The sequence below is a fragment of the Corvus brachyrhynchos genome, unplaced genomic scaffold (genome assembly GCF_000691975.1).
Source record: "Corvus brachyrhynchos isolate BGI_N302 unplaced genomic scaffold, ASM69197v1 scaffold91, whole genome shotgun sequence".
Classification (NCBI taxonomy): Eukaryota; Metazoa; Chordata; class Aves; order Passeriformes; family Corvidae; genus Corvus; species Corvus brachyrhynchos.
This window is the reverse complement of record NW_008236442.1, coordinates 1003172-1018020: the sequence shown is the minus strand read 5'-3', so window position 1 is coordinate 1018020 and position 14849 is coordinate 1003172. Positions and strand designations below refer to the sequence as shown.

Genomic DNA, 14849 nt, shown 5'->3' with positions numbered 1-14849 from the left:
TCGCGCCGCTCCAACCGCGCGCGGGAACTGCTTCGCTGCTGCTCGGAGAGCGCTCGGTCCATGTGGCCCGGGTCGCACAGACTCTGAGGCATGCTTCCCTTCTCCAGGACAAAGCTGACATTGCTCAACAGTCTCAGTAATTAAATAATATTCATGAAAATAATCTTCCATCAGCATATATTTTGACTCAGAAATTAACTGTCTCCAAACGGCGTTCCAAAAGTCTTTGGTAAGAATTAAATCCCAAGAAACACAGAAAAAGTTCTTAAACAACCATGCCAGGAAGTGTTTCAGTTCCTTTCGAGCTTGAATTAAGCTAAAATTTACAAGTCGTTGTTCAAGAATCTTTTCAAGTTTAAGATAAATGTCCATATGCGGCTCTGAGAGCCAAGAGTCTTTCCACGGTTCCTCCATAGTTTAGATATGGAACAGCAAAACAAAAACAAGAAGAGAGATCCAGAGTTTCTAGAGTTTACTCACAAATCAGTCGCTTAGGGATCGGGGATCGTTCTGCTCGCAATTCTCCACCATTTGTTACAGTGCAGATACTGTAACACGCATATCAAACAAGGAGGCCCGTGGAAAAGAGATAGATATGGACTGAGTCTTGATAGATGTTTCAGAGATGTTTATTTCTCCAGCCGCATGGCCGGAGCTCTGCCGAGGAGCTGCCGCAATCACGGGACCCGAGGGTCCTTGCCTGCGCAGGGAACACAAAACAACCAATGGGGAATGAGGCTGACCAGGGGCAGGGGAACCCCGTGTCTCCCCCCCAGGGCCCCTCTCCCAGGGCTACATGTCAGGGGGGAAGGGACCCCGACAAGAAGAAATGGTGTATCTGGGCCCTGAGCAAGGTGCTGAGGCACCTCTCCACATTTGCAAATGGCCCTGAGTACTGTGTGGCTCCACACACCCGCAGGATCAGTATTAGAGTCCAGCACCAACTCATGTTGCAGAAACAGTTCACAGAGGTAATGCTACTTTTGCAGACAAAATGCAGGGATGCAAGGCACAGATCCAAGTAAAACCTGCTGCCCAGCTTCTCTGTGCTACCCAAGCTTTAAATACAGAACCTTAGTGATCACACACATCATGACATCAATGCTGGGATGTCTGCACATGTCCATGATGCATGATCCCAAATATAGGGCTCATTCTATGGCCAGGTCAGAAAAGGTCTTTATTTCCCATTCACAGCTTACTCTTAAGGATGCACGGAAGCATTCAGCCAAAAAGAAACATGAATAGTGGAGCATGGAGGGCAATCAAGGCCAACCCATACTGCGCATGACCTGTACAGCACTGATGAGATTTAATCCAGCCTCATCTAACGCAGCCTACTCTTGGCACATCCACACACCAACTGCAGCAGAGTGACATCTTGTGACATTAAGGTTTGGTTCAGATGTCAAACTCAGAGGTGACACTTCAAAGTCATTCGTACACATGTGCTCTCTACTTAATTTCTGTATGTGTGCATGCATGTGTATGAGCAAATATATACATTTTCTCCCTACATATACTTAAAAAATCTATAATCTATCACAGAATGGCTTGGGTTAAAAGGCACCTTAAAGATCTTCTAGTCCCAACCCCCCCTCCATGGGCAGGGATGTCACCCACTGGATCTATATATAGATGTATCCTATATTGCAGCAGGGCCATGGCAAGATTTTACTTCTTAAGTTAATCTGGCTAAGGCAAACACACACATTAAAGATGCAATTTCTTTTAAGCCAACTCTGCGCTGCTTTATAATCGCAAAACATGGACTAGATTTACACAAAATCAATGTCTACGTGTCTTAAGCTGATTAATTGTCACATTTTTCTATATCCATGCAAACAATTCATTTTAACAGTCAATTTATGCTGATAAACCAGGCAATTTCTAAGAAGACAAATGCTGTTACTGTCTACATTCAAGGTACCACTCAGCCAGCAGGAGAGATTTGATTTACATTGCATGAGTATTAGTGAGTCACCCAAGCACCCATAAAACAACTACACATATAGAGGCTAAGTTCCAAACAGTTAATTCATCACACTCATTCCAAGACAAATCCTGTGGTGTAGAGGACAGGATGCTGTAGTCACCTGACATGGACACATTTACAGCAAAATGTTATTCTCAGTACAGAGTACCAGGCCTTGATTTACAAAGCAGAAATCCTAGTTCACAGTGTTTATGCTACTGGGGACAAAATGTTTCCTTAGAAATATTGCTGGGAAAATGTCAAGCAATGAGTTATCTGTGATAGAATGACATGGAGATGACAGGGTTTTTGCTGAGAGTAAAATGGCAAAATACGGAATGCAAAAAGGTTTGGATGGCAGTTTCTTCTGAATTCTGAAGCTCAGCACACAACGCTAAAATGAAAACCCACTTGCATCTGTTCCGTTTACCATGGAGTCATAAGCAGCAGTCAGATACTTTTTGTTTGCCATCAAGCAGTTATTGATGCGTAGCTCAATAAAATGAAAATATTTTATGGCAAAGACTTCACTGAACATCCTTGTACATCAGAACACAAAACCAGAGCAATATGATTTAACACTTCTCATTCATTGGTATTTACAACATGCAGCAGTAAATGACACAAAAACCCATGGCCACAGACACTTATCTTCAAGGGTAGCTTCAGAAACATTTGCAGCTCTGCCCCTCCCACACGCACACTCTGACCACCTTCTGGATGGCCAGGCATGTTTTCTCATTAATAATAACTATAACACTAGTACTGAACACAGTGCTGCATATGGGCAGTTTCCCCCAAGAGGCTCCTCTCCATTTGGAAACACACTTTTAGTAGGGTGCACTCACTTCTGTCCTCTCTGCCCTACAGCAGATACACAGGTGCCTGCTGCTTCTGGAGGAAAACAGCAGCACCCATGAGGAGCCTCTGTGCAAACCTGCACTCTCCAAGACCTGGCATTTCTTACAAGACCACCGTGTGAATCCTATTTCTTTCCAAGAGCTGCCAGCCTCACCTGTGCCCCCTCCTCACCTTTCCAACTGCAATGAGGCACCTACACAGAGCCAAGGCTGCAGAGCTGCTGGCTCATCAGTTTTGGCTTTGCATTCAAATGCCTCTACATTTCTTCACTTTTCAGCAGATAAAGCCACACATCCCACTGGGACTGTGACAGCGGTGCCATCGGCCACATCATTCTGAAGGCTCCTGTCAAACGGGGTTAGTGGTGGGAGATATTCCTGAGAATTCCCCCAAATGCTGTTGGGACAGCAGAAGGTCCACCTTCCCCTCCCACCAGCAAGAGATCGGCTGCCTGAGCCCCAGGAGGAATTGCCATTGATTCTCAAAATACACAGGTCAATACTAGCCCTTTCCTTTTCTATTAAAATTGAAATAATGTACTAAATGATGTAGCTGAAAAGGAAATTCCCAAAGAACTATTATTGCGCATGTGTGTTTTTCCCTTAAAGCTTTGATTTGTCACACATAATTGTAGACAGGAAGGATGACATGTTCTCTACAGAAATTTATTACATTGTCAAAATCCTTGCTCTGAAGTTTTCAAAATGAACAGTTTTGCTTGAAAAATACTGTGTTACAAAATTTATACACACATGAAAAAGACAGTGTAATGCATCAAAATCAAAATACTTCAGTTGACCAGATCTGCATTTTGGGGTGTTGGTATCTTTTTCAAGGCAAACAGACTTTCAAGATTTCAACATTCCTTCCTGACTCAAAACAGACAAAATTTTGGCAGTCATACCTTTTTTTCAGTGAGACTTGAAGGCTGTTTCACACGTGGCTTTGCCAAGCATCACTGAGGCAGAAATTACCCTCATGTGTGAGGAGAGGGCAGATTTTTCTCCTCCCATGCCCCACAATCTGTGACAGCCCCTTGAGAGCATGGTGGTGGCCACACAAGGAAATGCCCAGCTGTGGCAACCAGGACCACCTTCTATCCCATCCCATCCCATCCCATCCCATCCCATCCCATCCCATCCCATCCCATCCCCTGTGTCCTCCAGGCTCTCACAGGGCTGAAAGCAACATGAGGGTCACCTCATGCTACTGAGGGAACACAGCATCAGCAGCACCTCTCATTAATTCCTTCCTTTTCTCACAAAACTACCTTTGCTTCTCTTCTTCCCTCCATGTTGGCAGAGGAGCTTTGTGCTCCCAAAGGCTGCAGTTCTCTGCAGGGTGCCTACAGCCCCACCAAGTTCGCTTATTAGCTCAAACAGCTGTTCTCCCCTTCATGCATCTAAACAGCAGAGTTATTTTTAAGTGTGCCCATTACACCTGAAAAACCAAGCCCTCTTTTGTCTCCCTCTTGCACAGCAGTTTCTCATCACACCAGCACACTTCCACACCTTTCCCTACTGTCAGAAAACAATTTAAAATGCAACACCAGGGAGGACAGTTCTCCTTGGCCACCTCTTTTGGTTTTTTTGCAAGTTGTGGCCCAACCATAAGTGTCTATTTTCACAAATAGGGCTTAACCTCCGCAAATGCAGAATATTTCAGCCCTTTCAGTGTGGCTGCTAACAGATTTATCACCTTTATCTATTACTGGCTTACGACACTTAAGATTAATCCAGTTTGTTGTACACTGAGAAGCAGACCATGCTGAAGATGAGTTTTCCCCAGAAATTAGACTTCTAGCAGCATGCAGGAGAAAGGAAATAAAAGGACACCTGACAACCACCCTGCTATCTCAAGAGAGCTAGATGTGCGTGTCCACTACATTCCAGCATCCAAATGGCTCAATTCCCCAGGGGAGACCAAAAGCCCTTACAAAACCCACCACAAACTTCACAGTCTGCATGCTCAGCCCAGAAAAAATGGGTTTGTTTTCCTCATGAGCTTTTCCTTCTGCCCATAGGGACACTGTGGTGTCTCTGGAGCCTGGATGCTCATTACACTAGGATCATGAAACCCACAGCTAAACACTTCATCCCACAAAGAGGCAGAGGTTGTGGCAACCATCCCCAGCCCAACCTCCCCTCTTTGGCACTATTGTTTGAGAATAATGAGAATTTAAATCATTGCTTTTAAGACTCTGTCACTTCCAGAAAATCAGACAGCATCTTGGTTTGGTTTTGTACTTGGGAAGAAGGAGGGAGGCTCTGATATTGCTAAAAAACCCAAACAAACTCAACCAAGTAAAAAAACCCCACATTTGATTATCAGTATCAGTAGCTAGAACTAACATTTTATTTGTGTTTGTATACAGTGAAAACATTCAGGTGAGACCAATAATAAAGTACTAAGTGTCACAGGTTCAGAATTAATGTTTTCTAGGTAAAAACCATTTATGAAGAAAAATCAGCATCACAATTCCATTCATACTCAAATGTGAGGAAATGACTTGGCACAAGTGATGACTCCATCTTTTTGACATATTTGTAATTTGCTTTAAAAAAGTAACGCAAACACAAAGTAAAAATTTTCAACACAGAGGATAAAGAAACACATGATCAGTGTCTCCCACTCCCCACAGCTGGAGGTGACACATTCCCTAAAACATGGTATTTATCTTGGCATTTCTCAATTATTCACTGTTATTACTATTTTTTTTCCTAAATATATGCCAAAGTATTACTTTCCAAATTACTGGCCTCTATTGCTAGTTACCTGCAATTTTCCATCTCCCATGCAAGTCAGGGCAGTCATATGGAACTAAAGGCTGAAAAGTGAGGGACTGTTTGCCCATGAACCCCATGGCCTTGAGGGTGCCACAGCTCCAGGACTCCTCCAAAAACACACTGTGAGAGCTGCTGCCTTAACAGAAGGAGCTGAGATCAAAGAGAGGGGAAGGGAAACCAAGTAATGGGGCTGCTGCTTCCCAAGGACTGTCCAGAAGAGGTGGGTGAGCCGTTCTGGCCCTTAACTGACCAATTCCCACTTTCTTCCATCACCCCAAAAGCAGGTTTTATGAGGAATTCACAACCTTGCACATGGCTACAGCCTCTGTAGAACACGTTGTTTAAACAAGGGACAACTGTTTGGCACTTGTGAGAAATGTGGCCATGCCCCTTAAGAAAATGCTGTTTGGTATCATGTTGATGCATCATCCTCTTGCCACAGTATTTTTAGAGATATCTGTGATTTCTAGCCCTTTCCAGGGTAGGAAAAAAAATCCCACTTTGGCCACCATGGGCACAGGTCAAGGAAAAGCAATCGCACAGGCACCGTGGTGCTATGAATACGTAGCAAGTGCTGGTACCCTTCTGCTGTAAAACAGAGGGGGCACACACACAGAGGATTTGGACCCAGATCTTCTTCCTCCAGGTACCGACTTTAAACACTTTGCAACAGCTAAAGCAGCACAAGGATTCCACATTCAGTTCTGAACTTCTCCCTAACCTTTGTGGTGGCATTAGCATAAGGCAAGGAGACATATTTTGACTCCCATCTGTGCAAATCCTTCCCGTGCTGCGGAATCAACATTCTGTCAACCAATTATTTTATGCTGTAGGGGGGGGAGATGAGGGGGAATCATCACACCTACAATCAAAAGAGCAAGGTTTTGCAATACAGCATGTACTAAAGATGTCTGTCTTAAGTCAAACTAGCAGCCATATTTTATTCAAGAAGCATGTAAACAAATCTGGCACATTCATTATAAAAAAATTGTGTACCTAGCATGTTCATCACATTTCAGATATTCTATTTCTCCCTTCCCACTGAGCTCCATGGAGACAAGTCAATCAGAGTTAACCATCTGGTAATCCTTAGCCCAGGCTGTGCAGCTGCTACCTACCATTTTTAATCAGGGCTATGTCTTCCATTCATGCTAAATAGGAGGCATGAACAGCTGCTTGGCCAACACTTTCAAGCAAGCACTCTCTCTCTCTCTCTCTTTAGCATTCCTGGCTTCTCTTCCTTTCAGCTTTATATTTTGCCTATGTTTTACAAGCAGTCACTTAAAAAAAAAAGTAATTGTGAAACAAGAGGAAAATGCTTCTGGTCATTAAATCTTTAGAGAGTATATCTGCTCCTAACAAGTTCCTGGGGGACACAGAGTCCAATCACAGTCTCTGATTTTAGAAAATAAAAATTAGTGTGTCCATGGAAATGCCTTGTTTGGGTTTTTTTTAACCTACAGATCCCTGCAGAATGGTTCTCCACTGCACATTTCAGGTAGAGAAGTTTTAAGCATGTGAGAGGTAAGATGAATTTAAATTAAGAACACATGGATTAGTTTTTAAAATGGGCACAGCTTACAGGAATTTCCTAGCTTACAGGAAAGGTTTCCTGCAGGCTTTCCTGTATCCCAGCACCTAAGCAGAAGCCTCCCTGCCTCCAGGAGATGGAACGGAAGGGCACATGCCAAAATCACTACCAAATCAGGCTGTCTCACCTCCTTTGCTCAGGTCCACAGGAGATGCTTCCCTGTGAACCACGCCTTAAGCTTCTCCCATCATCCAAAAAGCTTTGGGGTTATTTTTGAAGGAAATCCAACTGAATGGCAACCAAATCTTTTCCAGAGATCTAAATATTCCAGCATCAGCACAGCAGTATCTCAGCTGCAACTGCTCCAAAGAGCAGCATGCATCCTGCCCAGGTGATGGGTACTAGCCCAGCTCCATGCTGGGTACACACATTCATCCCTCCTTCTCTGCCTTGGATGCATCCAGAGCCATGGCTGTAAACATCTTACCATAGTAACATGAAAAAAATCAACTTCTATCCATTGCCAATGGCAAATTTGCTGCAAAGTCAGGGAGATGGGTCGTGACAACCCATGGTGATGCCACCTAGTAGGAATGACTCAGAGAGAACTGGTACCCAGCCCAGCAGAATTTCCACCTGGATCTTGTGGGTGCAGACACTGAGGTATTGGCTAAGCCTGTTTGTTTAGGCCAACTCCTCCAGCACAGGTGCTTCTGTAAAACATGTTTTCACATCTGTTTTTTCCTGAAATCTTCCTTCACCCAGGAGATGTTTTACATATTCTAGTCTTTCAGAAGAGCAGAGTCTTGGGAGCACGGAAATCACCCATTGCCTCTATGCTCTGGTGCAACAATAGTCACAAATTATACCCGAAAGTGTTAGAGAATGTTTTAACCCTGCAGAACATCGTTATTTGTTCCACCTACCAAAAGACAAAACCAACACGGTCATACTGAAAATAATAATAATAATTTAAAAAAAGACACAATGATACAGATGTTAGAAAACGTTGTCTTTATTAATGACGTGGGGATATAAAATCTTGCATGGGTTAATCAATTAGTTTGCCTGAACAGAAAATAAATAGACAACATTTTCAGTACACAACAGTACATAAAGGTTAATGTAATCATGCATTCCTCCGAGCCCACCATGAATTCAGCATGTAACTTCCATGAATTTGCCACAAGTAAAAAAATACAAGAAATAAGTTAGATGACAGGATCGTGTTTCATCTTGTGGAGGGAAAATTCCTCCAAAACACAAACATGTCAGAGCAAATTTTCAGAGAAAAATAGTCTAGAATTGTGGTAGAAGGACCCTGTGAAAATAGCTCTAGGATAATGAGTGCCATCAAATCGATAAGGTCCACTTCTCCTTATGGCCTTTATGCACACACACACAGAAGATTACTGCAAACATTCTGCTTTAATGGCATTTTAGTTTTTCATCGGGGATAAAAACAGTCTTTGCCGTATCTAAATGTGCAGATTCACAACAACTCTTGCATCAATCTGAGTGAATTGGAAGAATAAAATATGAATGCTATGTTAGCCCTTCTGGGAAGACTTATTTCAACCAAAAAAATCCTCCTCATGAGTGATGGACCAATGCATGCACATCTCTACGCAATGATCAGGATGAGGGCAGTGAAAATGGGGCAAGAGAGGTGTGGAAGAAAAGAGATAGTGAAAAGCACAAGTGCAGATGATTTCTTGACTGGAAAAATAATGCATAAAAGAGAGGAACAGTATTCTGCCACAAACCAACCCAATTAAACTGGAACCATGAGCTGTACATATCAAACTGGCCCTTGCTGTCTTCTGCTTGTAGGTCAGTATTTCCAGTCTGCAAATCCTGTGTATGTTCTCTGATAACCTCTGAGGCACCCTTCCCCTTGTGCATCCCTTCATGCTATGGAAGTGAATAAAATTTAAATTTAGGATAGAAAAATACAGTAAACGCCAATCACAAATTTACATACACTAACCAAAGGTGGCACCAAACTAGAGGAGTGTCGTGAGCCGTCCGGCTGCTGCTTGTCGGTGCCAGAGCACGAGGTGCCACAACCTTCCTAAAAGCGTCTCCAAAGCAAAGCCACTCGGCAGGACCAGCACACACTCACACATGTGTGCATGCACACACACACGGACAGCTCCTTCAAATGGGTTGATGGCAAAGAGACAGGAAGGGTCTTCGTATAGAGTTCCACGGGAGAGGTTTACTGCAGCTACACCGTGAAAGGTTCCAGGAACAAAGACAGAGAACAATGGAGAGTCCAGGGTTATACAGGGGAGCGAAGAAAGCATTAGAGACCAATGATCTGAGGGCACAGGGGCAGTACAAAGGCAGGACTAGGGTAAGGGGACCAGTGGGGAAACTGTGGGGGAGTGGTGAGGGGCAAGGGCCAATGCGGGAACAGGGAGTGGAGAACTTTCTAGCACATGGGACACATAAGGTAACAAAGGGGTGAAGAGGCTAACAAGCCAACCAGGGAAGCAGAACTGGGGTACATTAATAGAACAGGGCAAAGCATCCTAGGGGAAGCCCCTTTTGTTCACCCTAACCTGGGGAGGTTCTCTTGTACTAGGGACTGTCTACTAATGGACGCTCTTTGTCCCTTGAACCACTGGCTCACTGGCCGCCACAGAGGAGTATTAAAAAGCATGAGAGACAACTCATTTTATGGCACTTGCTCTGCTTTTGCCAGCTGCTCTACAGGCAACACTGAGAACAGCAATACATTTCCAGAGGTCATGATGCAGCAGAAACTCAGGCTCAGCAACTCTTACACAAACTAGTACATGCCAAAAAAGTACAGAAAACACCTTCTGTGACTGAAGTGAAGACCAAGAGATGTCCTCAGTCACCGTAATGACACAAAATTGTAAAAACCCAACCTTTGCAGCCAAAATACTCTTATGAATTATCCTAAGCAGCAATACCCTTGCTGTAGCCAGTGGTTGCTACTTCTGGCAGAAAAGCTGATTCTCTGACGACTGCTACACAAAAAAAAGGGACATCTTTTCTGATACGGAACCATTTCTTCCCTCGAGCCCTTGATTTCACTGCTACAATATGAGGCAAGGGATGTTACCCCTTGCCCCAGAAAGGGATGTCTCCTGCGATTGGGAAAAGCTCATGGCACTTAAACCCCTCAAATAGTCAAATGAACTCGGTGAAGTACCATTAATCCTCACAGCAATTGAGCAAGCCCTGGACAGACACACATCCACCACTGCAAAGATTCAGAATGGCTCTGTGCTTTCACACTTGCACACAAGGTGCACACTGTCCTGGGTTGCAGTGTATTCTATTACCATCCTCATGAGTTGTTGAAATCAGGTGGGGCAGTGTTTCCTTGCCTCCTCCCCCCAGACTATCTTTCTGTTAATGACCCATCATTGTCCTGCCACATGACTCAGAGATAACTCCCTCCGGACCATCTTCTGTTAATGAGCTTAATCAATGCCTGGCCTCATGACTCATCATCCCATTGTGAGATGCTCCACCCAGAGGGAGGAACCAAGCATTCCATCCTGGATATAATCTGAGATTCTGAACACTACAGACACCCTTTCCACTGGATTCCCAGAAGACAGGAGCTACACAGCCACCACTGGACCTTCTGAGGAAGAGCAGGCCCTTTCTACAGGATCACTGCTTCGACAGAACCACATCCATCACTTCAGGAGGACAGCAGCCACCATTTTATCGGACTGCCGCCGCCAGCCTGATTAACAGGGAGTCAGGTTGTATCCTGACTCTGTCAGTTTAAACCAGTGTTTTCTGCCTTTATTCTTTTTTTATTTCCCTATTATATTGTTATTCTGACTTGGTGCCTCGCACTGGTTTGTTTTCAAACTAGTACACATACCTACCTCATATTTTAAAAAGTCCAGAGTACTAATACAGGATGTGCTGGGATGCTGAGCCCCAAACCCATGCAATGAAGGGTTTGGTTTTAATAACCCAACACATGGTGTGGGGGGGAGGGGGATTGTCATAAAGTAACACCTTCTCTTTGAGAAAAATTCAATTTTTACAGAATATGGTCACAACAAAGATTGCATTCTTCCTTAGATTTACTCCCAAAAAACCCCAGCCAAATCACAACCTGCTGGATGTGAGGTATAATAATGGTGGTGGTGATGATTTTGGTTTTTTCCCCTCCCCACCAAGTATACTACTTATGAAACTGAGGCTGAAAAGACTGAAAGTGAATTTCAGCATCTTTAATTTGGAAAACAGAATGAACTAGAAATCTGGAAAAATAACTTGTGACTAATATGCAGATTTTATCAGCTTGTAGATCGGAAGCCACAGTTTGCTGGAAGTTGTCTCCTTTTCTGCTAATTTGCCTCAGATGAAAAAGGCACTTGTGTTCTCTCTCTAAGTGAATACTTCGCCTCAGAGCCTTTTGCAGCATATGCTCAAGCTTGCAGTTACTATTGATAGAACGGGAAAGAATGACAATTCTCAAGATTTCATAAAAATTGTTCTTAAGCTGAAATGCTGCAGAATTTAATTTATAATTCAGATATTTACACTCAAACATCAGTCCTGAAACTTTCCCTTACAACACTCCTACCACAGGTGGAATTTAATTTAAATAAAGGCTGCAATGTTGTGTGTTCAGACTGTGGCTCACCAGAGCCTCTCGTGAAAGCTGGTGATGACCATAAAACAGTAGAAGCGTTCAGACTACTTTAGGCCAAATGTCCAGTGGAATACCCAAAAACTGCTAATTTGGAAGAGGATGGACACATGATTTTAGAGTGAGAAGTGTGCTCTGTGGTCATTAGCTGAAATCCTGGGAATATCCATGTGAGGAGCAGAGGAAGCTGGTTTAGCAAGAGTGCAGAGACTGGGGGAGCGAAGCCTCACAAGGGAAGAATGACCATGCTCCTTGTATCCAGCATTATTTGAACCCACCAGCTCCAGGGTTAAGGCATCATAAGGTGAAGTCATCAATTATATATAATCTACAGAAGGGGCAAAACCTGCATCACACAGATTATTCCTGCAGGATCAAGGCTTGTAATTACTCTCAACCACAGGTTTCTACAGCAGTCAAATCCTTGGTTTTCTCCATCCTAAAAACTACACATCTCAGAGTGTCTGTCACAGCAGGGACATCCCCTGACAGATCATTACCCCCACCCCAAATGTCAGTGCAGCACTGGGAGTTTGGAGGAGAAAGCACAGGAGATGGTGCATCTGGAAGCTGCTCTGTTCCTTTCACTCCTCCCCTCTGACCCCACAGCCACACCACAAGAGATGAGATGTACAGCGGGGAAAGTGCAGATGGGCCATTGCACTGCCCATTTCTCTGTGTTTCTACTGCTCTGATTTGAGAATTTGTGCAGGTATTTCTGTCTGAAAATGGTAACTATGCCAAACTTCAATCCCATCAGTGTACGACAGAATACAACTCTCATTTCCATGCTCTTAGGCATGCAATAAACTAAAGGCACCACAACTAGGAGGTACATGCAGATAGCTATAGGAATGCATTTGTAACAGTTGAGGATTACAACTATGAATTATACCTAGAAACCAAATGTCCATTTCCTAGGTTTTTTCCTAAAGCACCATGGTATGGATAGAGACAGATAGAGGAGCTCATGCAATCCCTTAGACAAAGTGACTAAAGCTACCAAAATACGTATGACCAGGTAAGCAACATGATACTGTCACTCAGTTAACAGCACCATAAATGAGAATCTAACACAGAAAATGTATCCCTGAGGAGTGTGAAAATACATTAACTCCTTGATGCTCTTCACAGTCCATTATGAGCTACAGGAGACAGGCCATAATATCCAAATCCCCAGCATCAAAGATTAAAGTTACAATACACAGCCATAATCAATTTTAATTATAACAATCACCCTATAAGAAGCTAATTGGATCAATAAGTGAATTCCCAACAAGTGCAATGAGCTGCACATTCTGCAGCCTAATTATCCCTGCCTATGGCTACAGAAAGAGTTTGTTCTCAGCACTATTGGGATAAGATCACTTTTAAATTGGCTGGGGCTGCAGATCCCAACATTGCCAGCCCTCCGCATCCCAAAGGCTCACTGCAAAGGGCAAGTCTTTCAGAGCAGCTGCAGAGAGCTACGTACCCACCACAGAGGTCTTCATTACAATTGGTATTTGAAGCATAAAACATTCAACAACAGGATATTTCAACTCCTAAAACCAGTCAATTACGTTTGCTGAATTAGCCTGTATGACTGAGTTGGTGAGTGCAACAAAGGAATAAGAGTGAAACAAAAGCCCTGTTTAAAATAGGTTGTTCCTTTAGAAAATGTTGTAATTACACACTGCAAATACATTTGCATGTTCAATGAGTAGTACATGTTTCTTGTGATGAGAAAGCCTGGAAGAGCTTAATCAAAGTCTAGCTTATCAGCAAAGGTTAATTGGCTTCCATAGTGCATCATCCATCAGAATCTAGCATTAGTGCAAGCTTCACCAACCATTAGTTGGCAGAAAATCCCAATTTATTTTGATAACAGAGGTCTTACCTCCGGGGGTTTCCATGACCACATAATCAGGTGGTGCATCAGTGGCCCATCCCATGCCCTCCAGTCAGCATCACCCAGTTAATCAACTCAACAGCCAGGGAAGATGGGAACTGACCATGATGCAGAGTAATTTGGGAAGAAAAAAAGGTACAAGGGTGATACATAATGAGTTGAAATCTTTTTCTTTTAAGAAAGAGTGCAAAATAGAAACTAATTAATAAACTGCCATGAGTAAAGCAACCCAAAATGCAAAATAATAACGGACTGAAGTTTTCCCTCCAGCAAGCTGCTGTACATCTCAGTTTGTGAACTGTAAGGCTGATTTCCCCAGCATTATGCAAAGAAACAGCCCTTTTTTCTTTTATTTAGTCTTCATATTTCAGCTACTGAGTCTTCTTTACCCTAAGCTGAGTTTGCAGGCAAGGAATAAACCCATTCCTGGGCATGATCTGCCTATCCAAAAATCTGGAATTATTTTAGGGAAGCATATCTTAGTACTTCCAGACTTGTATTTCCACCACCACAGCACATGACTACAAATGACAAAATCTAAAGAAAGTCAGACCTTACAGAGGGCAGAGGCTGAAGATTAATTTATTAATGTAACACTTCATCTGAAATCATCTTACATCTGTGTCACAGCTTGAAATTCTTATAATCAACCTAGTAGAAACTATCACAAGATGCTATTGGCTTGGTGCAAGACAACAGCAAGGACACAGGCCCAGAATTTATTGCCATACCAAACCTAGCATGCAGGAAACATTATTGCCATTTCAATCCAGTGACTAATTCAAGGGTGAAGAATCATGTCCTGCCAGGATCACCTGTAATCAAATTGTGGCTGTGTGCCACTAGGCCACAGCCAAATGCTGGTTGGAGTCTCACATAGTGATCAAAAAGGCAATGAGATGGCTCTGTAAGTATTATAGATTCATCAATACAGCAGTTATTACTGAGAACCTGAGCTAATTAGCACTGCCCCTCTGACAGCATCACATTAGGATCCAACCCATCCCCTCCACATGGCACTGCCTGGTGCTGAGTCAGTCCTCACAGCTCATCCATCCTGTTGGGATGACATGAAGCACATACCCAAATTGCACTTCTCATTCAAATCACCCAGCTACAAAACTCAACTACAACGGTTAAACACAAGC

The 14849-nt window shown here is 43.3% G+C and overlaps 1 protein-coding gene across 1 annotated transcript in view; it reads right to left on the bottom strand.

The window, feature by feature from the left end:
• The window catches only part of SYNPR (synaptoporin), a 94765-nt gene extending 81022 nt beyond the window's left edge, over window positions 1-13743 (bottom strand). The window contains exon 1 of the mRNA XM_017747160.1: window positions 13690-13743. Coding sequence (XP_017602649.1) covers window positions 13690-13728 — 39 coding nt within the window. The 5' untranslated portion in view covers window positions 13729-13743. The remainder of the gene's footprint in view (window positions 1-13689) is intronic.
• Between the last annotated feature and the right edge of the window lie 1106 nt (window positions 13744-14849).